Genomic DNA, 22,662 nt, shown 5'->3' with positions numbered 1-22,662 from the left:
ACGCTGACGGGATTGAACGGAGCAACACCCTGTGGCAGGGGGTGTTGTGAAGGGAGAGACTGTAGGGTCTCTGCCAGGGGTGGGATCCTGGCAGAGGCTTGGCATTGAAAGAACGTAACGGGTCCGCGCAGGCTCCTGGAAGCGGCGGGACTCAAGAAAGGACTAGAAGCGAGATAGATTGTGCTGAGTGAGAAACGAAGTCAAGCGAAAGGAGATACCAGTGAGGGTTGTGCTGAAAGAGGCAGCACCTTACTGAGGCGCACTACCGGTGGCCGGAACGCCGAGGAGGTAAAGAGTTTCAAGCCATACCTCAGACCTACGGCAGGGCAGTTAGCTTTAGGCGGACTGTCTCACGCATCACCCAGGAAGGCAAAGGGGGGTACCAACAGGAGAGGGGCGCAGATAGAGTCCCGGAAGATCTCCGAGCCTCCCCGTCATACGGGTGCGTTCCTACCATAGTATCTGGAGGGACGAGGAAGATCATTGCGAATTAAGTTGTTGTGAGGGAACACGAGAAACAGACACAACAGTTGTGGGGTACTTTCCGTAAGCACAGCAGGGAAGGACTGCAACACATAGCGCTAGAAGGAAGGCACCGATTTCCACCTGCAAGGAGAGCTCTGGAAGTGCCATTGGACCGGCCGGACTTGCGCAGCCTGGTGAGCCGTATTCTGGACTGAGGACCCAGAGAGCTTCAGTAAAGAGGTAAAGAGACTGCAACCTGGTGTCCTCGTTATTTACCGCGACCTGCACCCCACAACTGCACCGCTACACCGTTACTACACCACTTATTGCACCGGACGTTCCCCACTGACAGACAGGGCCACGGACCGGGTCTAGCCACCGTGACAACCCCAGGACTGAGACCTAGAGGCCCGGCTCCGGGTACCCCTCGGCCCTGCGGCGGTGTGGGGGCGCTCCAATATACTACGTGGGCTGGGCAATATACAATGTGGGCTGCGCAATATACAATGTGGGCTGCGCAATATACTACGTGGGCTGCGCAATATACAACGTGGGCTGCGCAATGTACAACGTGGGCTGCACAATGTACAACGTGGGCTGCGCAATATACAACGTGGGCTGCGCAATATACAACGTGGGCTGCGCAATATACAACGTGGGCTGCGCAATATACTACGTGGGCTGCGCAATATACAACGTGGGCTGCCCAATATACAACGTAGGCTGCGCAATATACAACGTGGGCTGCGCAATATACAACGTGGGCTGCGCAATATACAACGTGGGCTGCGCAATATACAACGTGGGCTGGGCAATATACAACGTGGGCTGGGCAATATACAACGTGGGCTGCGCAATATACAACGTGGGCTGCGCAATGTACAACGTGGGCTGCGCAATGTACAACGTGGGCTGCGCAATTTACTACCTGGGCTGTGCAATGTACAACGTGGGCTGCGCATTGTCCTGCGTGGCTGCGTGGTCTGCGCAATGTACTGCGTGGCCTGCGCAATATACAACGTGGGCTGCGCAATGTACAACGTGGGCTGCGCAATGTACAACGTGGGCTGCGCAATTTACTACCTGGGCTGTGCAATGTACAACGTGGGCTGCGCATTGTCCTGCGTGGCTGCGTGGACTGCGCAATGTACTGCGTGGCCTGCGCAATATACTACGTGGCCTGTGCTATACACTACGCATACATATTCTAGAATACCCAATGCATTAGAATCGGGCCACCATCTAGTTTTACATATGGACTGATTAAGCCTTTTTTTTCCTTGTCTTCTAATTATTGTACTGCATGATATTCATATAGAAGGACTGATTACTTTTGTCACTATACTGTCTAATAGTCTTTACTATGATTTATGATATCATGCCTTACATGCAAATTCTTACGTGAATCATGAAGTTCATAAATATTCCCTGCTTTGTCTGATATGGACTACCTTGCTACCCTTTACTTCTTGTGCAAACCCGCTCCCACCTTCATCTACTTGATTTTATCCCCTTTTGAATCCTCTTACATGTCGCATTTACTCTCTGGTTCATGTCTTTTTTACATTTAATCCTTAATAAACATTTTTAGACTGTATACACTTTTGAGTGGTGTCTTTGTTTGTACCCAGACTTTGGTTGTATTGGTCTGAGTGCAATCTGTTGTTTTGTCAGATCGCACTCGGACTGAAAATACGATTGTCTGCACGAGCCCGAAAAATGCTACATTAAAAGGGTTGTCCAAAAATATTGTATCTGTGTCATTATTATTCAAATAAATGGTACTGTGCTGAAAATCCAAACACATCCTTTGGATAAATGGGAAGCTGTTGATGGACATAGCAGATCCTTTATTTTCTAATGCTGGGCAACCTCTCGAAAATCCTTGCTTTTCTGCTAAAATTTTATATAAAACTATTTTCTAAAGACATTTTTAGGCCATTCTTTTATGTCATAGTAGTGATGCAGCTGTGGGTCTCATCACTACCCGTATGTGTGACCTGACCATACCTATACAGAGTTCATTATAAAACAATGCTACATTTCAGCGATTATCCTCGTCATTAGTAACAAATCTCACATCATAATGATCCCAGACTCTCACATTCCAGTCGGTTCATTCCAGAGACCTCTGAATGTTTTTATTTAAGAGCATATAAACATTTGTGAACTCTTTGCAGCCACACTTGTTGTTCTCATTATATATAACATCACAAAAGGAACATGCCAGGGGTGGCAGTATAAACACTATCAATTCTGCTCTTATTTCTTTCAATTTGACTTCATTACTAACGGTTTGCCCATTACTGGATATGTAATCTCTGTTGGAAAATACCTTCCCCACGGTGATAAGCTTTAGTAATGTAAGCTGCACTGTCTAGAAAAACAGTCCTACCTTTAGTGTGATATTTTCTTTGTTTTAAGTGTACCCTGGAGACTTGTAAAATGTATGTTAGAAAATATTGCATCACGGTGATGGCCTGATAATGGGGTATTATATTGTGATTAGGGAACGTTTCTGTAAGTATGTGGCCTCAGTCGTGCAGATAGGAGACGCCTTACGTGATGTTCTCCGTCCTAAGTGGGAAGGGACTGGAGTTTTCCTTCATATTTTTCGTTAGTTGCTTCCATTAATGATCCTGAATCCCGATGAACTGTATATGCAATAACTTTGGCATTTTGCACAACAAATATTCTTTAAACTGGATTTACTATTCCAGTTCTAATAGTATTTGCCCTGAAACAGCGCTTATTTAAAGAGAACCTTTCACCACTTTGAGCACATTGAACTGGCCACATCACGGAATAGTGCCTGCAGAGCTGAGCTGAGTAAAGCATACTTTTTTCCAATTTCTATTCTCAGTTATGCACACATTAGCTTGCAAAGTTTAGGTCATTACCCAAGATTTTTCACTGGCAGAGTGTACTTCTTACCCTGCATGAGGTTGACCAATCATAAGCAGGCAGCAATGCACAAGGGAAAAAAGAACACACCCCCACAAAACTTAGAGCAGCTTTTCAGTAAGAGACATATAATGTAAGACTGTCTGATCACCCCTCTCATCTAACTGCAAAGCTGTGTGTGATTACAAAGTGTCAGGAGCAGAGCAGAAATGTATGAAATTACTGACTACTTGTGCATCTGGATGGAGCCAATTAGTCTACTATCCTTCTTTCACCATCTTGAGATGTCACTGTTGACTGGGTAAGACCGGATAACTGACGTGTTTGTAAGGGTGCCCAGAGTGGTAGCCGCAGGTGAGTGTCATGTGTCCGAAACCCCACAGCACTTTACAGACAATTGTGGGTCCTGGCTGGGTGTTAGTGTTGTGAGGGCCTTGTGCCAGTGCAGGCCACAGGTAGCTGATGGTATTGGCTGGCCAGGACCACGAGTTTCACAGATTAGTAAAGGAGACTTCTGTTCAAACATAGGAACTTTACTGAACTTGATGAGGGTTATATACAAGGGATAGCGAGTACACAGCCTTAAGCAATTTTCACTCACAGCAAGGAGCCTTGTCATTGACATTGTTTCCTTCCACTGTGGTCTACTCTAGGGTTGGTACAGCACACTGTTTTGCCCTACTTTGTCACAGCCTGGTTTGTCACCAAAGTACAGTTCAGCAAGTTTTTCTACACCCGCTCAATGGCTCCGCGTCCTATTGCTATGGATCTACCACTTGGGACCCTCTTTAATCCCACAGTCTCAGTCCTCTTTAGATCCGTACCTTCTTTGGCATTTATCAAGCTCAGAGCGTTTTGTGACACGTTGTCCTTTACAAGGACTCCTTTAAGGTAGAAGGCCACTCTGCCTCTTCTGTCAGTTCGTAGTCAAGCTACCTCACTGTCCTGTCATCTCCTTTGCTGTAGTTCACCCAAATGGCAGCACTGCACACTTGTCATGTCTTCAGACTCTGACTCCTCCCTGACTAACTTCAGAAGCAGGTTACTTGCCTTAGCACTGAGCCTACCCCCCCACCTGTGGGCTGGTCCCAACATTAACTCTCTCTCCCTGTGTCTGTTGCTGGGGAACGTACCCATTCAACAACATTTTATGCAAACACTCCTAACCTATGTCTTTCATGCATCACATCACTATACATTATTTACCCCTTGACAAAGGCTCTGTCAGCTGAAACGTGCATCAGGGAGGACGCACTGCTATACTTTCCAGGCCATCTGACCAGGTATAATACTGATGGATGATGCATTTTTGTAGCTAATTATAATATGATTTTTTCTCAGTGTTTTTCATTAGGTCAATTGGGAATGTGCAATAGAGTAGGGTAATATTATACTTATGTTCAGAATGTTTAATGTTCAACACTTTATACCCTCTTAGTATGTACGCCCTTTTGCTCGCATGTGTATATCTTCCAACTTTTCTTCCCCCCGTCTCCATGTACCTTTATTTATTTTGAATAAAGTTTTTTCTATTTTTGAAAAAATTCTTTGGTGGTTTTTAATCGTGTTTTTTTCTCGGTATTGTTATGGTTTCAGTAGGGATCTATCCCTGGATTGCCCTTGATATTGTTTGGCAGCACGCTACATGATTGAATATTTCTTAATTATATAGTTGTGCTTTTATATGGCTTCCATGAGGATTTTATGGTATTATAATGCCTTACATAGGCAAACATCTTACACTTCACATGACACATGATATACACAAGATCCAAGACATTATTCAAATTACACATCACATTTACACAGCACAGATGTCTTCAAGGGGGAGCAGGGCAATATGTCCATTTCCTTACATGTTCTTTTCTCTAGGTTTGTGTCATGTCGGACGCTGTTCTGACCAGGTCGTTCGACAGACAGCGGTAATTCCGCTTTTGACCACTATTTGCTCATTGGCGTCGGCTAGATTTTATCTATCTGTTCCGGGGTTAATTTACCTGATCCTCGGATTGGAAGCTGGGCCATGCCCATTGCCTTTAAATAGTTCTCCTGATCATTGGGCGTCGCCGATTATAGCTTCTGTCTTGTACGTTGTTATCTTGGTCTGGAGTGGAGAGCTGGTTGTTGGAGATTCGTTGCTGGTGGTGTATTTTCCTTAGTCTTATTTACTCCTTCCCATATTTGTGTTTATTTTGCCCTGCACATTTATAGTGTATTCCTGAGTGACTGCGGCGTGGTGTATATTTTCCTTTATCCTTGTCTGTGCTAACTGTGGGTATTGGTGTATTACCTCTTCACTGGGTGGTGGGTGGTTGGTTTCAGCCTAGGGTTGAAACAGGAGACAGGGTGAGGGTCGAGGCCTGGACATGCACACCATCAGTGTAAACTCCAGGTAGAGGGTCAGTCAGGATTTCTCTAGTCTGAGGGAAATTGCAGGGGCCCGAGTTATTATCTCTCGCTCACCTAGTCTCCCCGTGACAGTTTGTGAGTGGTAAACAGCATCCTACAATACCAGTTTCCAGAGGCTTTACAATGTGCACTGTGTCCTAATTGTATAGATGCCTTTATTTAAAGAGTCATCATTTAATTACAATAACACTTTCATTCCAAAACAACTCAAAAGGATCATGCAAGATAATTTTAAGAGTACCTCTCACATGGACAACTTCCAGTGGTGAAAGGAGACAAAGATATAATAACCCTTTCTCAAATATTTAAAATTAGGAAAAGTAAAAACAAAATTTCTCACTAATTTACTTATAAAAGCTCTGATATTTTAAGGAAAAGAAGGTGAACTTGGGCTCTCCACTTTCTCACCATATTTGCAGCTTTCTGAGACTTTCTGCCTATCAGCTTGGGGATAGTACTCTGTGTGGGGAAAAACATAGGAAATGGTATATAAATTCAGGAGGCTAACAATTTATAGGCTAACAATAAGGCCGGCCTCACACTTGGCGTAAGACAATACGCCACGTATTATACGTCCGTACTACGGCCGTAATACGGAGAAATGTTCCCAAAATATTGATCCGTAGTCAGGGTGTGTCAGCGTATTTTGCGCATGGCATCCTCCGTATGTAATCCGTATGGCATCCGTACTGCGAGATTTTCGCGCAGGCTTGCAAAACCGACATCTAATGGATTTATGTGCTCAAATGTTCGGGAAAACATATATACAGTATATATATATATATATATATATATATATATATATATATATATATATATATATATATATATATGTCATTGAGACACATATATATATATTCTGTATTTATATTTAATTCAGCGCGATATATGTGAACAGCCGGTAATTCAATTGCCGGCTTTTCATTTCTCCTGCACAAACCCGACAGGATATGAGACATGGTTTACATACAGTAAACCATCTCATATCCCCTTTTTTTTGCATATTCCACACTACTAATGTTAGTAGTGTGTATGTGCAAAATTTCAGCGCTGTAGCTGCTGAAATAAAGGGTTAAATTGCGGAAAAAATTGGCGTGGGCTCCCGCGCAATTTTCTCCGCCAGAATGGTAAAGCCAGTGACTGAGGGCAGATATTAATAGCCAGGAGAGGGTCCATGGTTATTGGCCCCCCCGTGGCTACAAACATCTGCCCCCAGCCACCCCAGAAAAGGCACATCTGGAAGATGCGCCTATTCTGGCACTTGGCCTCTCTCTTCCCACTCCCTGTAGTGGTGGGATATGGGGTAATGAAGGGTTAATGCCACCTTGCTATTGGAAGGTGACATTAAGCCAGATTAATAATGGAGAGGCGTCAATTATGACACCTATCCATTATTAATCCAATTGTTGGAAAGGGTTAAAAAACACACACACACATGATTTAAAAGTAGTTTAATGAAATAAACACAGCGGTTGTTGTAATAATTTATTGTTCTCTCAATCCATCAGGAACACCCTCGCTTGGAAAAATAATAAACGCACAAGATACATACCTTCTGATGTCAGATCACGTCACACGATGTAATCCATCTGAAGGGGTTAACTAATATTACAGGCAGGAGCCCTGCTAAATGCAGCGGTGCTCGTGCTTGTAATTCCCCGGCGAATGAATGAAATGTAGGTCATTGACCTACATTTCCTTCAGTCGCGGTGATGCGCCCCCTGGTGGATGTCCTCATATGACCTGGAGCGTGGGAAAAAGTTCCCAGGCTGCAGTTCATGAGAACATCCACCAGAGGGCGCCTCACCGCGACTCAATGTAAGTACAGATCCTGCTTTCCTTTCAGCACCCGGGGATTACAGGTACGAGCGAGTGGTTTATCGCAGCTCGTGCCTGTAATATTAGTTAACCCCTTCAGATGGATTACTTCGTGGGACGAGACGGTTCACCAGAAGGTATGCATCTTGTGCGTTTATTATTTTTCCAAGCGAGGGTGTTCCTGATGGATTGAGAGAACAATAAATTATTACAACAACCGCTGTGTTTATTTCATTAAACTACTTTTAAATCATGTGTGTGTGTGTTTTTTAACCCTTTTTTCCAACAATTGGATTAATAATGGATAGGTGTCATAATTGACGCCTCTCCATTATTAATCTGGCTTAATGTCACCTTCCAATAGCAAGGTGACATTAACCCTTCATTACCCCATATCCCACTGCTACAGGGAGTGGGAAGAGAGTGGCCAAGTGCCAGAATAGGCGCATCTTCCAGATGTGCCTTTTCTGGGGTGGCTGGGGGCAGATGTTTTTAGCCACGGGGGGCCAATAACCATGGACCCTCTCCTGGCTATTAATATCTGCCCTCAGTCACTGGCTTTACCATTCTGGCGGAGAAAATTGCGCGGGAGCCCACGCCAATTTTTTCTGCCATTTAACCCTTTATTTCAGCAGCTACAGCGCTGAAATTTTGCACATACACACTACTAACATTAGTAGTGTGGAATATGCAAAAAAAAAGGGGATATGAGATGGTTTACTGTATGTAAACCATGTCTCATATCCTGTCGGGTTTGTGCAGGAGAAATGAAAAGCCGGCAATTGAATTACCGACTTTTCACTAACACCGCTGCGTATTTCTCGCAAGTCACACTGCAGGTCCGTGTGTAATCCGTATTTTTCTCGCCCCCATAGACTTTCATTAGCGATTTTTTTGCGCAATACGCTGACAAACGCAGCATGCTGTGATTTTGTACGGCCGTAGAAAGCCGTATAATACTGAACCGTAATATACGGCTAATAGGAGCAGCCCCATTGAGAATAATTGTGCCGTATGTTATGCGAGTTTTACGGACGTAATTTCTGCGCTCTTACGTCCGTAAAACTCGCTAGTGTGAGGCCGGCCTAAGCCATAGCTGTCATGACTCTGTTGTTAAGTGTCCCGGGACCAGGTGCTCCTTCCCTGTCTCTAATGCTAGGGGTGCTGTTATGACCCCAATGGCGAGGGTCTCAGAGGAACGTGGAAGTCTGCAGAATACAAAAATCCAGCTCATAGGGCAGTGGTAACTGGGTTGACCATATATCTACTCCTAACGCCAACACTAGAAGTAGCCGGGGATCATTCCTACGTTGATTCTAGATGACACGCGCCAGCCGGAGAATCTAGCTACCCCTAGTAGAGGAAAACAAAGACCTTTCTTGCCTCCAGAGAAGGGGACCCCAAAGCTGGATAGAAGCCCCCCACAAATAATGACGGTGAGGTAAGAGGAAATGACAAACACAGAAATGAACCAGATTTAGCACAGAGAGGCCCGCTTACTGATAGCAGAATAAAGAAAGGTAACTTATATGGTCAACAAAAACCCTATCAAAATCCACACTGGAAATTCAAGTACCCCCGAACCGTCTAACGGTCCGGGGGGAGAACACCAGCCCCCTAGAGCTTCAGCAAAGGTCAGGATATAGATTAGGAACAAGCTGGTCAAAGATACAAAACCAAAACAAATAGCAAAAAGCAAAAGGCAGACTTAGCTGATATAACTGGAACCAGGATCAGTAGACAAGAGCACAGCAGACTAGCTCTGATAACTACGTTGCCAGGCATTGAACTGAAGGTCCAGGGAGCTTATATAGCAACACCCCTAACTAACGACCCAGGTGCGGATAAAAGGAATGACAGAAAAACCAGAGTCAAAAAACTAGTAACCACTAGAGGGAGCAAAAAGCAAATTCACAACAGTACCCCCCCCTTAGTGAGGGGTCACCGAACCCTCACCACGACCACCAGGGCGATCAGGATGAGCGGCATGAAAGGCACGAACTAAATCGGCCGCATGAACATCAGAGGCGACCACCCAGGAATTATCCTCCTGACCATAGCCCTTCCACTTGACCAGGTACTGAAGCCTCCGCCTGGAGAGGCGAGAATCCAAGATCTTCTCCACCACGTACTCCAACTCGCCCTCAACCAACACCGGAGCAGGAGGCTCAGCAGAAGGAACTACAGGCACAATGTACCGCCGCAACAAGGACCTATGAAATACATTGTGAATAGCAAACGACACAGGAAGATCCAGACGAAAAGATACAGGATTAAGGATTTCCAATATCTTGTAAGGCCCAATAAAACGAGGTTTAAATTTGGGAGAGGAGACCTTCATAGGAACAAAGCGGGAAGAAAGCCATACCAAATCCCCAACGCGTAGTCGGGGACCCACACCGCGGCGGCGGTTGGCAAAGCGCTGAGCCTTCTCCTGTGACAACTTCAAGTTGTCCACCACATGATTCCAGATCTGCTGCAACCTATCCACCACAGAATCCACCCCAGGACAGTCAGAAGGCTCCACATGACCTGAAGAAAAGCGAGGATGGAAACCAGAGTTGCAGAAAAAAGGCGAAACCAAGGTGGCGGAACTAGCCCGATTATTAAGGGCAAACTCAGCCAACGGCAAGAATGTCACCCAATCGTCCTGATCAGCAGAGACAAAACACCTCAAATAAGCCTCCAAAGTCTGATTGGTTCGCTCCGTCTGTCCATTAGTCTGAGGATGGAAAGCAGACGAAAACGACAAATCAATGCCCATCCTACTACAAAAGGATCGCCAGAACCTGGAAACGAACTGGGATCCTCTGTCTGACACAATATTCTCAGGGATGCCGTGCAAACGAACCACGTTCTGGAAAAACACAGGAACCAGATCGGAAGAGGAAGGCAGCTTAGGCAAAGGAACCAAATGGACCATCTTGGAGAAGCGATCACATATCACCCAGATAACGGACATGCCCTGAGATAGCGGAAGATCAGAAATGAAATCCATGGAGATATGTGTCCAAGGTCTCTTCGGGACAGGCAAGGGCAAGAGCAAACCGCTGGCACGAGAACAGCAAGGCTTAGCTCGAGCACAAGTCCCACAGGACTGCACAAATGACCGCACATCCCTTGACAAGGAAGGCCACCAAAAGGACCTGGCCACCAGATCTCTGGTGCCAAAAATTCCCGGGTGACCTGCCAACACCGAGGAATGAACCTCGGAAATGACTCTGCTGGTCCACTTATCCGGGACAAACAGTCTGTCAGGTGGACAAGACTCAGGCCTATCAGCCTGAAATCTCTGCAACACACGTCGCAGATCCGGAGAAATAGCTGACAAGATAACTCCATCTTTAAGAATACCAACAGGATCAGCGACTCCAGGAGCATCAGGCACAAAGCTCCTAGAAAGAGCATCGGCCTTCACATTCTTTGAACCTGGTAAATACGAGACAACAAAATCAAAGCGGGAGAAAAACAATGACCAGCGGGCCTGTCTCGGATTAAGGCGTTTAGCAGACTCGAGATACATCAGATTTTTGTGATCAGTCAAGACCACCACACGATGCTTAGCACCCTCGAGCCAATGACGCCACTCCTCAAATGCCCATTTCATGGCCAACAACTCCCGATTGCCCACATCATAATTTCGCTCGGCAGGCGAAAACTTCCTAGAGAAAAAGGCACAAGGTTTCATAACAGAGCAACCAGGGCCTCTCTGCGACAAAACGGCCCCTGCCCCAATCTCCGAAGCATCCACCTCAACCTGAAAGGGAAGTGAGACGTCAGGCTGGCACAAAACAGGCGCCGAAGTAAACCGGCGTTTCAACTCCTGGAAAGCCTCCACGGCAGCAGGAGCCCAGTTAGCTACATCGGAGCCCTTCTTGGTCATATCCGTCAAAGGTTTCACAATGCTAGAAAAATTAGCAATAAAACGACGGTAGAAGTTAGCGAAGCCCAAGAACTTCTGAAGACTCTTAACTGACGAGGGCTGAGTCCAATCAAGAATAGCTCGGACCTTGACTGGGTCCATCTCCACAGCAGAAGGGGAAAAAATGAACCCTAAAAAGGGAACCTTCTGTACACCAAAGAGACACTTTGAGCCCTTGACAAACAAAGAATTTTCACGCAAAATTTTAAAGACCAACCTGACCTGCTCCACATGCGAATCCCAATTATCAGAAAAAACCAAAATATCATCCAGATAAACAATCAAAAATTTATCCAGATACTTCCGGAAAATGTCATGCATAAAGGACTGAAAAACTGAAGGCGCATTGGAGAGCCCAAAAGGCATCACCAAGTACTCAAAATGACCTTCGGGCGTATTGAATGCGGTTTTCCATTCATCACCTTGCTTAATGCGCACAAGGTTGTACGCACCACGAAGGTCTATCTTGGTGAACCACTTGGCACCCTTAATCCGGGCAAACAAGTCAGACAACAGCGGTAAAGGATACTGAAATTTGACAGTGATCTTATTTAAAAGCCGATAATCAATACAAGGTCTCAAAGATCCGTCCTTTTTTGCCACAAAAAAGAATCCCGCACCAAGAGGGGAAGAAGACGGACGAATATGTCCTTTCTCCAGAGACTCCTTGATATATGAACGCATAGCGGTATGTTCAGGTACCGACAGATTAAACAGTCTTCCCTTAGGAAATTTACTGCCTGGGATCAAATCTATAGCACAGTCACAGTCCCTATGAGGAGGCAGTGCACTGGACTCAGACTCACTGAAGACATCCTGATAATCAGACAAATACTCCGGAACTTCCGAAGGCGTAGAAGAAGCAATAGACACAGGCAGGGAATCCCCATGAATACCACGACAGCCCCAACTTGAGACTGACATAGCCTTCCAGTCCAGGACTGGATTATGGGTCTGTAACCATGGCAGCCCCAAAACAACCAAATCATGCATTTTATGTAAAACCAGGAAACGTATCACCTCGCGGTGTTCAGGAGTCATGCACATGGTAACCTGTGTCCAATACTGCGGTTTATTTGCTGCCAATGGTGTAGCATCAATACCCCTAAGAGGAATAGGATTTTCTAATGGTTCAAGAGTAAAACCACAGCGCTTAGCAAATGAGAGATCCATGAGACTCAGGGCAGCACCTGAATCTACAAACGCCATGACAGGATAAGATGACAGTGAGCAAATCAAAGTTACAGACAGAATAAATTTAGGTTGCAAATTACCAACGGTGACAGGACTAACAACCTTAGCTATACGTTTAGAGCATGCTGAGATAACATGTGTAGAATCACCACAGTAGTAGCACAAGCCATTCCGGCGTCTATGAATTTTCCGCTCATTTCTAGTCAGGATTCTATCACATTGCATTAAATCAGGTGTCTGTTCAGACAACACCATGAGGGAATTTGCGGTTTTTCTATCACATTGCACCGAATTAGGTGTCTGTTCAGACAACACCATGAGGGAATTTGCGGTTTTGCGCTCCCGCAACCGCCGGTCAATTTGAATAGCCAGTGCCATAGTATCATTCAGACCTGTGGGAATGGGAAAACCCACCATAACATTCTTAATGGCTTCAGAAAGGCCATTTCTAAAATTAGCGGCCAGTGCACACTCGTTCCAATGTGTCAGCACGGACCATTTCCGAAATTTTTGGCAATACACTTCAGCCTCGTCCTGCCCCTGAGACATAGCCAGCAAGGCCTTTTCTGCCTGAATCTCAAGATTGGGTTCCTCATAAAGTAATCCGAGCGCCAGAAAAAACGCATCAAGATCAGCCAATGCCGGATCTCCTGGCGCCAGCGAAAAAGCCCAATCCTGAGGGTCGCCTCGTAAGAACGAAATAACAATTTTTACTTGCTGAGCAGAATCTCCAGATGAACAGGGTCTCAGGGACAAAAACAATTTACAATTATTCACGAAATTCCTAAACTTAAACCTGTCTCCGGAAAACAGTTCAGGAATCGGTATTTTAGGTTCTGACCTAGGATTTCTGATAACATAGTCTTGTATGCCCTGCACACGAGTAGCCAGCTGGTCCACACTTGTAATCAAGGTCTGGACATTCATGTCTGCAGCAAGCATAGCCACTCTGAGGTAAAGGGGAAGAAGGAAAAAAAAAAAAAAAACTCAGAATCTTCTTTCTTATAATCCCTCTTCTGCAATGCATTAAACATTTAATACTGGCCTGGCAAACTGTTATGACCCCAATGGCGAGGGTCTCAGAGGAACGTGGAAGTCTGCAGAATACAAAAATCCAGCTCATAGGGCAGTGGTAACTGGGTTGACCATATATCTACTCCTAACGCCAACACTAGAAGTAGCCGGGGATCATTCCTACGTTGATTCTAGATGACACGCGCCAGCCGGAGAATCTAGCTACCCCTAGTAGAGGAAAACAAAGACCTTTCTTGCCTCCAGAGAAGGGGACCCCAAAGCTGGATAGAAGCCCCCCACAAATAATGACGGTGAGGTAAGAGGAAATGACAAACACAGAAATGAACCAGATTTAGCACAGAGAGGCCCGCTTACTGATAGCAGAATAAAGAAAGGTAACTTATATGGTCAACAAAAACCCTATCAAAATCCACACTGGAAATTCAAGTACCCCCGAACCGTCTAACGGTCCGGGGGGAGAACACCAGCCCCCTAGAGCTTCAGCAAAGGTCAGGATATAGATTAGGAACAAGCTGGACAAAGATACAAAACCAAAACAAATAGCAAAAAGCAAAAGGCAGACTTAGCTGATATAACTGGAACCAGGATCAGTAGACAAGAGCACAGCAGACTAGCTCTGATAACTACGTTGCCAGGCATTGAACTGAAGGTCCAGGGAGCTTATATAGCAACACCCCTAACTAACGACCCAGGTGCGGATAAAAGGAATGACAGAAAAACCAGAGTCAAAAAACTAGTAACCACTAGAGGGAGCAAAAAGCAAATTCACAACAGGGTGCCCTAGCTCGCCCTGTTCCCTGGATTGCTTCTGATGATTAAGACGCTGGGGCCACATACCTTGCCTTAGCTCCTGAATCCACCCCCAATCAGAACCCTTCCCCCACCCAGGGAAGTAGTAGTGTACCGTAATACACCAACCAGGCTAACAAGGTAATACGAATAGGGATAAAGGAAAATGCCAAACATACAAATATACTCACACATATAACAGAGGAGTGCATCTGTGAGTGGAGGATCTAATTAAACCAAAGTAGGAGAAGGGAATTATCAGACACTAAAAACCTAGCAAACGTCACAGATAAATACACCAATGGCCTTCTCCTATAATCACCAACAAAAACCTTCAGTCATGCAGCATAAGCTAATGAGTGCTAGCCAGGGCCTAGTTTATATTGGAGATGGGAGTGGCTAACAATGCACAGCTGAGAGCCTTACCACAGAAAATCTTCCAGAAGCTCTCCAGTGAGCAGATTAACCCCTGCACTGCTAATTTTTTTTTACACCATTTAATATGAAGGTAAAGTGCTTATAATCAGTGAAAGAGTAGGAAAAATCTGAAGCTGTGGTCTTCGAGTTCCTCTCTGTCATGGTAATGCCATGGCAAGATCGGTGCTGCTGTTCTTTTTCTAGTTGAATTTATTGAAGGTAGGGATGAGCGGACCCAGGGATCACAGCTAATTTGTTTGTGAGATAAAGCATTTCCCTGCTTGTTTTTTAAAAATGTTGTACCCCAAAGAAATAATTATTTGCGATCCCGTTCTGTCCTGTCTGTATACCTTTTTGCTTCCTCCCCTTCCCAGGAGAGCAACAAATTTCAGGGAAGTTTTTGTCCCTTGAGAAAATTTTATTGTATCTTATAGATTTTGATATGCTGAAAACGAATATGTGCTCCAAAAGTCTGTATCACATAAGGTATTTAACCCCTTCATCACCGGAGCTTTTTTCGATTTTTCGTTTTTCACTCCCCTTCTTTCCAGAGCCATAACGTTTTTACTTTTCCGTCAATATGGCCGTGTGAAGGCTTATTTTTTGCTGGACAAGCTGACTTTTTTATGGTACCACATTTGTGCAGATACATTCTTTTGATTGCCCGTTATTGCGTTTTGATTTTTTTTTTATCACTACACCGTTTAGCGATCATTTTCTTTTTTTTTATTGATAGATCGGGCAATTCTGAACGCGGCAATACCAAATATGTGTAGGTTTGATTTTTTAATTGTTTTTTATTGTTTTATTTTGATTGGGGCGAAAGGGGGGTGATTTGAACTTTTATGTTTTTTTATTTTTTAATATTTTAAACATTTTTTTTTTTTACTTTTGGCATGCTTCAATAGCCTCCATAGGAGGCTAGAAGCTGCCATAAAGCAATCGCCTCTGCTACATAGAGATAATGCTCACCTCTATGCAGCAGAATTGCAGGCTTGCTATGAACGCCGACCACAGGGAGGCGCTCATAGCAATCTGCCATCAACAACCATAGAGGTCTTGAGGAGACCTCTGGTTGTGATGGCAACGCAGTGATGACCCCCGATCACATGACGGGGGTCATCGCTGCGTGTATTTCTGGACCGTCGTCCAGAAGTGCATTTAAATGCATGCTCTCAGAGTTTGACAACGGCATTTAACTACTTAATAGGCACAAGCGGATCGCGATTCCACTCGCGCCTATTGCGTGCACGTGTCAGCTGTTAAAAACAGCTGACATGTAGCGGCTTAGAGGTGGGCTCACCGCTGGAGCCCACCTCAAAGAGGGGATACTGCCAGCTGACGTATTATTCTGTCAGCTGGCAGTAAGGGGTTAAGAAACAACAGTTTATAGTCTGCATTATGATGTCCGAGATATTACATACATGTGCATCGATGTCCGTAGCAAAAGCAATTGTTCAAAAGTGTTTTGAAGACGACTTTAGTTTATAATCTGTGTCAGATGCTTCTCGAATAAGATTCCAGCAATAATCAACCAGCATTGACGTACTTCACTTTCCCTGGTACCTTTTCTCCATCAGCGCAATGTCTTGGTGAAATCTTTCACCGTGTTCATCGCTAACAGCACCAAGATTGGCTGGAAAAAAGTCAAAGTGAGAATGTAGAAAATGCACTTTTAGTGACATTGCATTTCATCAAATGATATGCTGTGAGCATGTTGTCCACGAGTTGTTCAAAGTTCGGTGCCCTGCTGTTGCCAAGGATGTGGGGTAAAGGGGTTAAAAACAGTCAGTGAATACCTGACAAAAGAAATCCTTGGTGATCCCCTGCTGTAATGTCAGTATTGTCTTTTGATTCCTCCTCTGCCCAGGAGATGTGGTATAATCAGACCTTGTTCCTGCCTGTTTAGACACGGCCATTACACAGTACACAGCAGGGGCACTTTTTTTTTATTATCTCAGCACAGGAACACTTTTTAAACATAACCAATTGTGGAAATTATTATTATACCAAGATGAATTGATTAAAATTAATTTTGTTCATGGGACAACCACTGTAAAATAACATAAATAGATAATAAATAAATAATCTTGAATCAGGAAGCGCAGGTCCAAGTAGAGGAGGAGATCAAGGAGGATGTATAGGTGGAAGAGGAGGTAGCCAACACTTTTTTGTTGTTTAGTTTTTGCCTTTTTTTTTTTTTAAGGGAGGACAGGCCCCAATACATTGGGAATGGCAAATATAATGAACAAACTGAGGTGGAGTATAACAATGGCAGGGTGCAGTTGGTCTACTTTTCTAGTCAGCCAAAAGGTAAGGACTAGTCGTATGTGATCCACACCTGGTTCATTTTAATGAATGTGAGCATGCCCACATTGATTGTAGACAGGCGGGTGAGCCTGTCTGATCACACCCCCTGCCATGCTAAACACACGCTTCAACAGTACTTTTGCCCCAGAGACGTCTTGCACATGAAAGGTGTAAAGGGCACGCACAGACCATGTGTCCAATTTGGAGACCCAGAAGCTTAATAAGGCAGACCCATCACTCTATATATGGAGACGATTGAACACCTACTCTTCCAGCATGTTGTTGAAATGCTGCCTCCTGTATTAGAAGGTGGTGCCGGATGTTGTGGCGTGCTGAGGAAGGTTTTCTACTTTTCAGCCACGGTAACCCTCCCTTCTGAAGTGGTGCTGGTGCCCCAGCTGCGTTGGCGACTTCCTCCTCCACCTCTGCCTTGTGCTTCCACTGAGCCCCCGCTGTCAGGTTGGAAACACTGTCACTACTACGCTTGTATTCCTGCATTTTCCAAGCTCGCTCTGTGTTGGAAGTAAGGATGGTACATTGTCCTTGATGCAGGGATCCAGCAGAGTGGACACACAGTAATCAGCACTGGTAACAATCTGGGCAACTTGGCAGTCATTGCGCAGGCACAGCAGCATGTATTGGCTCATGTGTGCCAGACTGCCCAGAGGCAATGACAAGCTGTCCTTGGTGGGAGGTGTATCAACTGGGTTCTCTGTATCACCCCAGCCTAGTGATGCCTGTGAACTGCTTTGAGTGCTTCCCTGCTGTCCCATGGCTGTTGGTACAAGAACCCACTCTCCGTGCCATATGTGGATGACTGGCTTGATAATGGTGTGAATGTTCCCTGTTCCTCCTCCTCTTCCTCCTGTGCAACCAACTCATCCATCATTGCCTAAAGCTATTTTTCAAGGATGCATAAAAGTGGGATAGTAACACTGATGATGTCATCAGCAGCGCTTACCATGTTTGTGGATTAAACAAAGCAGCGCAACATGGCACACATGTTGGTGGTGTAGGACATGCGCCCAAATGCATTCAGTCTCAGCCCCAGACACCACTATATTTACCCAGTTTGTGCCAGAGGTGTGGTGAACCCTGACATCCCAATCCCCACACCTGTCTGCTGGTGGATCAAGGAACACCCATGGCGGAGGCAGATCTAAGCCTGACAGAGGCTTCGCATAGGCCCCCATGCCTTCGTCCCTCTCCCAAACGATGCTGAACGTCGCCATGGGTGCACTGGGTGATGAAGCAGGGTGGCCACGGTGTCCTCTAGAGGCCAATCACCTCATCCTCCTAGTGCAAGAGGTGTTTTCCATATGCCTGCCGCTTTGGGACCTGCCCACACAGCAAGCCGCTCTCTCTTCTGACTATCTCCCCACCATATGGGCTTCCTTCTATGATGACCACGGGTAAGAACCAGGGTTTTGATTCCTGAGAGTAAGCCTTAGAAACCACTACCACATCCAAAGAAGGCAGCAGTTGCACAAATTAGCCACCCCTGAGCAGGTGATGTAGCAAGACAATATACCCATCCATGACTCTTTAGAATGAGTTGGAATGAGTACTTTAAATCCTTTAATAAGGATATTTTGGAGGGCAAATCTTGTGCCAGCAGTCGCAGTAATTGCAGCTCCAGTAGCTTATTCTAAAGTCTCCCACAATTCCCACACACGGATGGCACAATGAAACTGCGAATGGTTACCCAATGAGTAAATTTTGCCTGCTTTTACGAATTTCTGACTATAGATAAACATGAAAAACATGAATCTGTCAATAAGTGCATGTAAGAAAGCTATCAAGCTGTGGACTGTGGAAAAGATGTACTCCAAACATGCTGCACCAGACTGTATTACCGACATGCTCCCCCAGGCTGCATTATGGGCACGCTACACCAGCCTGTGTTATGGTCACACTGCAACAGACTGTACTACATGCACACTACACGACCACATCCACGTCCCCTATTTGATGCACTAATTTGTTTCAGCAGTTTTTAGGCACAGTACTCCCACAGACAAGGGTGCAGAGTAGAAAAAATTAGTTGTAGGCACACTACTCCCGCAGACACAGAGGCTTTTTTGAAAACTGCGCAGACACAAAACCTAATACTGTCCCTTACTCCAGCTGCATCCTGTCCCTACCATAAGCAGAGCAGAATGGTGGTGACACTAGTGATCTGTCATTTATACATTCTGTATCACGTGGTGCACCGGCCAATCACAGCCATGCTAATACTTGACATGGCTGTGATGGCTCGGGAAATGACCACAGCCTAAAAGCTTGTTGATTGGCTGTGCTGCAGTCTTTCAACAAACTTTATTCAGCATACAAACCCGAACAGTAAACCAAACTTTCTAATAAAAAGTCGGTGTTTGGGGTTCGGTACTGTACACTTTACTGTTCGGATTCACTCATCCCTAATTGAAGGCTTTTTCCACCAAAGTGGTCTCCAAATAGTAGAACTTGTGTAAAATGTCAAAATCAAATAGTTCTCACCCTCTTTAGAAGGATCTAGATAAGCTTGAAGAGTGGGCAGTGGCTAATAGAATGGCATTTAACAGGGAGAAAAGTAAGATTCTACATCTGGGCAAGAAAAATGAAAATTACATCTAGAGAATGGTAGGACTTGGGTATACTAATAGATCCCAGACTGCACAAGAGTCAATAGTGTCGTGTAGTAGCAAAAAAGGCAAGTACTGTTCTGGGATGTATTAAGAGAAGCATAGAGTCTAGATCACGTGAAGTGATTATCCCCCTCCAGTTCTGGGCTCCACGTTTAAAAAAAACCCCACATAAACTGGAGCAAGTTCAGAGAAGAGCTACAAAAGATGGTGAGCGGACTGCAAACTATGTCCTACGAGGAACAGTTAAAGGATCTGGGAATGTTTAGCTTGCAAAAAAGAAGGCTGAGATGAGATTTTAGAGCTGTCTAGGAATGTCACATTTAGAGGGATCATCCTTACTATCATTTACACAAGGAAACAAGAAGCAATAGAATGAAACTGAAATGGGAGAAGATGCAGATTAGATATTAGAAAAATCTTCTTGACAGTGAGGGTGATCAATGAGTGGAACTGGCTGCCAGCAGAGGTGGTGAGTTCTCCTTCAATTCAAAAATTCAAGTCTTGAAAGAAAGGCAGTACAGACATCTGTCTGAGATGGTTGAATGAATTTTGCATGGAGCAGGGGGTTGAACATGATGGTCCCTTCCAGAGCTAAAGCCAATGCTCTGTATTCTCAGAGCGGTGACTGAAACAGCGGCGGTGCAGCCCTGGTGACTGATACTGAACGTTGCCAGGGAGAATAAAGTTAATTTTCTCCTTGCAGTGTTCGGCAAAGTGCAGGCGTTAGACAGGTTAGTAACGTTACTGACCTGCAGATTAAGCCCATATCTGCAAGTTAATAGCCTATTTGCTGTTGACAGGTCCCCTCAATTTATGAAGCAATATAAGATGGATTCCTGGCTATCGTAGATCATCAAGGGGATTAATAAGATAAAAAAAAGTTGCAAACATAAAAGCTTTCATAGCTCCTCAATGTGTCTGCTGTGGGCACTGTCTTTATGTACTGAGAGACTTAGATAACACCTTTATAAGCTGCTTGGTCCAATTCTAGTAAATTGACCCTTTAGAAGCAACCTTGTCCTCATTGTGCACATTAGTTCTTTAAAAGCAACTATGGCATGTCTTTAGAAGCATATGAGTCTTCTGCTTTTATGTGGGGTGCATCTTATCACATAGTTGACATATATCAATATTTTGCATTGAGAAAAATTCAGGAGCCTTGGGGGAGGTGAGAAAAAGGTTTCCTTAATTTGCCTTTTGCTGATTTGCAGTCTTTCTGATACATAATAATAATAATGATAATAATAATAATAATAATAATAATCTTTCTTCTTTATTTTTATAATAATAATAATAATAATAATCTTTATTTTTTACACATTATTTCATCATGTTTCTATTTTGCTTTTGGCATTATATAGAGCAGTGATCGACCATATTACCAAACAGGTAAAATCCTGCAAAATCTGAGCACAAAGCTTTAGTTACCATCTAAATACTGTTTTTAATGCCCCCCCCCCCCCCAGTTGATGCCTTCAAGAAAAGAGAATCTCCCCAGAATTTGTGTTCACACTGGTAAAATTAAAACAAAATGCAATACTTAGGAAAACTATCCGATTTATTAATTTAAGGAAAGGTGAGAATGTCTATTTATATTTTGTGTTTTTCTCAGAAGTGATAGGTTCTATTTAAAAGCCAAAGTTCATCCATCCAACTCAGAACAAAATCACTAAAAGTGTCATGTCGTTATCCCGATTTTGGAAAAAACCTGCAAAAAACGCAGTGCGATCGTATTTTGTGTACATATGGCCTACCTATGCCTCGCCCGTCACACTGTTAATATCGTTTATGTGTCTTGTCCCACAAATCTGTGCTTTTCAATGCTGGTATAGTAGGTGTCTATCCCTTCACGCTCCTTTAAAGGTCTATAGTACTGGAAGCTGCTTAATACGTACAGTGATGAATGAGGTTAACCTTCTGAGAATCATTAGAAATACAGGCTCTCACTTTCACTTGTTAGTACAAAATGTCAGACGATCAGTAACATTACAGTAATAACTCCATAGTCTAATGCAGGCAATAACATTTGATTTAGGCCACAATTAGTGTCACTTACCATTTTACAGAACCAGCTATTGTCTTTTTGGTCATCCTCCATTTCAAGTCGCACTTTTTGGATAGATCCAAGGCTACCATTGATCTCTACTGTGTGTATGGATTCACCCCCGGTTAGTTCTTCTTTTGCATATTTGACAGGTTTATAATTTCCATATTTACAGCAAATTGTTAAAGACACAGTAGAATTATTTACAAGGTTGGAAAAATTTTCTGTCACCAGAACGACATGGATTGTCCCTGTATAAACAGTTAATACAATTTTTGTCATTACTGTCTCATTGCAAACTTAACTGCAAAGAACACATTTACTATACTGATGATGTAACAACTTCCCACAACTGATAAATGATGTCTCCTGGCAAATTGCACAGTAATCACATTGTCTCTTAAGCAGTTCTGTAAACTTTTTTTTGCTAAACCCTCCTAATTATGTATGTTATGTAGCGCAAGTACATAAAACTATTTATCGATCACTGTCTTCCCTGGTTATCCTAAAGAAAAAAAAAACACTTCAAATGTGCTTAGAACATTTTTAAATTTCAATGTAAACTTCACTTTGCTGTTCATACGAGGATGATGAGATTTGTGAGTGTTTTTTTTCTAATGAGGATTTTAAGAACGCTGCAGGGAAAGAAAGGAAAGCCATCACTTCTATGATGTGGATTCCTCATAGAATCCGCTCCAAATTTGACACCGTCAAGTAAAAAGTTTTCA

At 44.1% G+C, this 22,662-nt stretch overlaps 1 protein-coding gene across 1 annotated transcript in view; it reads right to left on the bottom strand.

The window, feature by feature from the left end:
- Nucleotides 1-22,662, bottom strand: part of RP1 (RP1 axonemal microtubule associated) — a 729,254-nt gene that overhangs the window by 127,023 nt on the left and 579,569 nt on the right. Inside the window, exon 46 of the mRNA XM_077271713.1 lies at nt 21,947-22,185. Coding sequence (XP_077127828.1) covers nt 21,947-22,185 — 239 coding nt within the window. The remainder of the gene's footprint in view (nt 1-21,946; nt 22,186-22,662) is intronic.

The sequence above is a fragment of the Ranitomeya variabilis genome, chromosome 6, assembly GCF_051348905.1.
Source record: "Ranitomeya variabilis isolate aRanVar5 chromosome 6, aRanVar5.hap1, whole genome shotgun sequence".
NCBI classification, from domain to species: domain Eukaryota; kingdom Metazoa; phylum Chordata; class Amphibia; order Anura; family Dendrobatidae; genus Ranitomeya; species Ranitomeya variabilis.
Note: the sequence above shows the minus strand (reverse complement) of the source record. Positions and strands in the feature narration are given on the sequence as shown.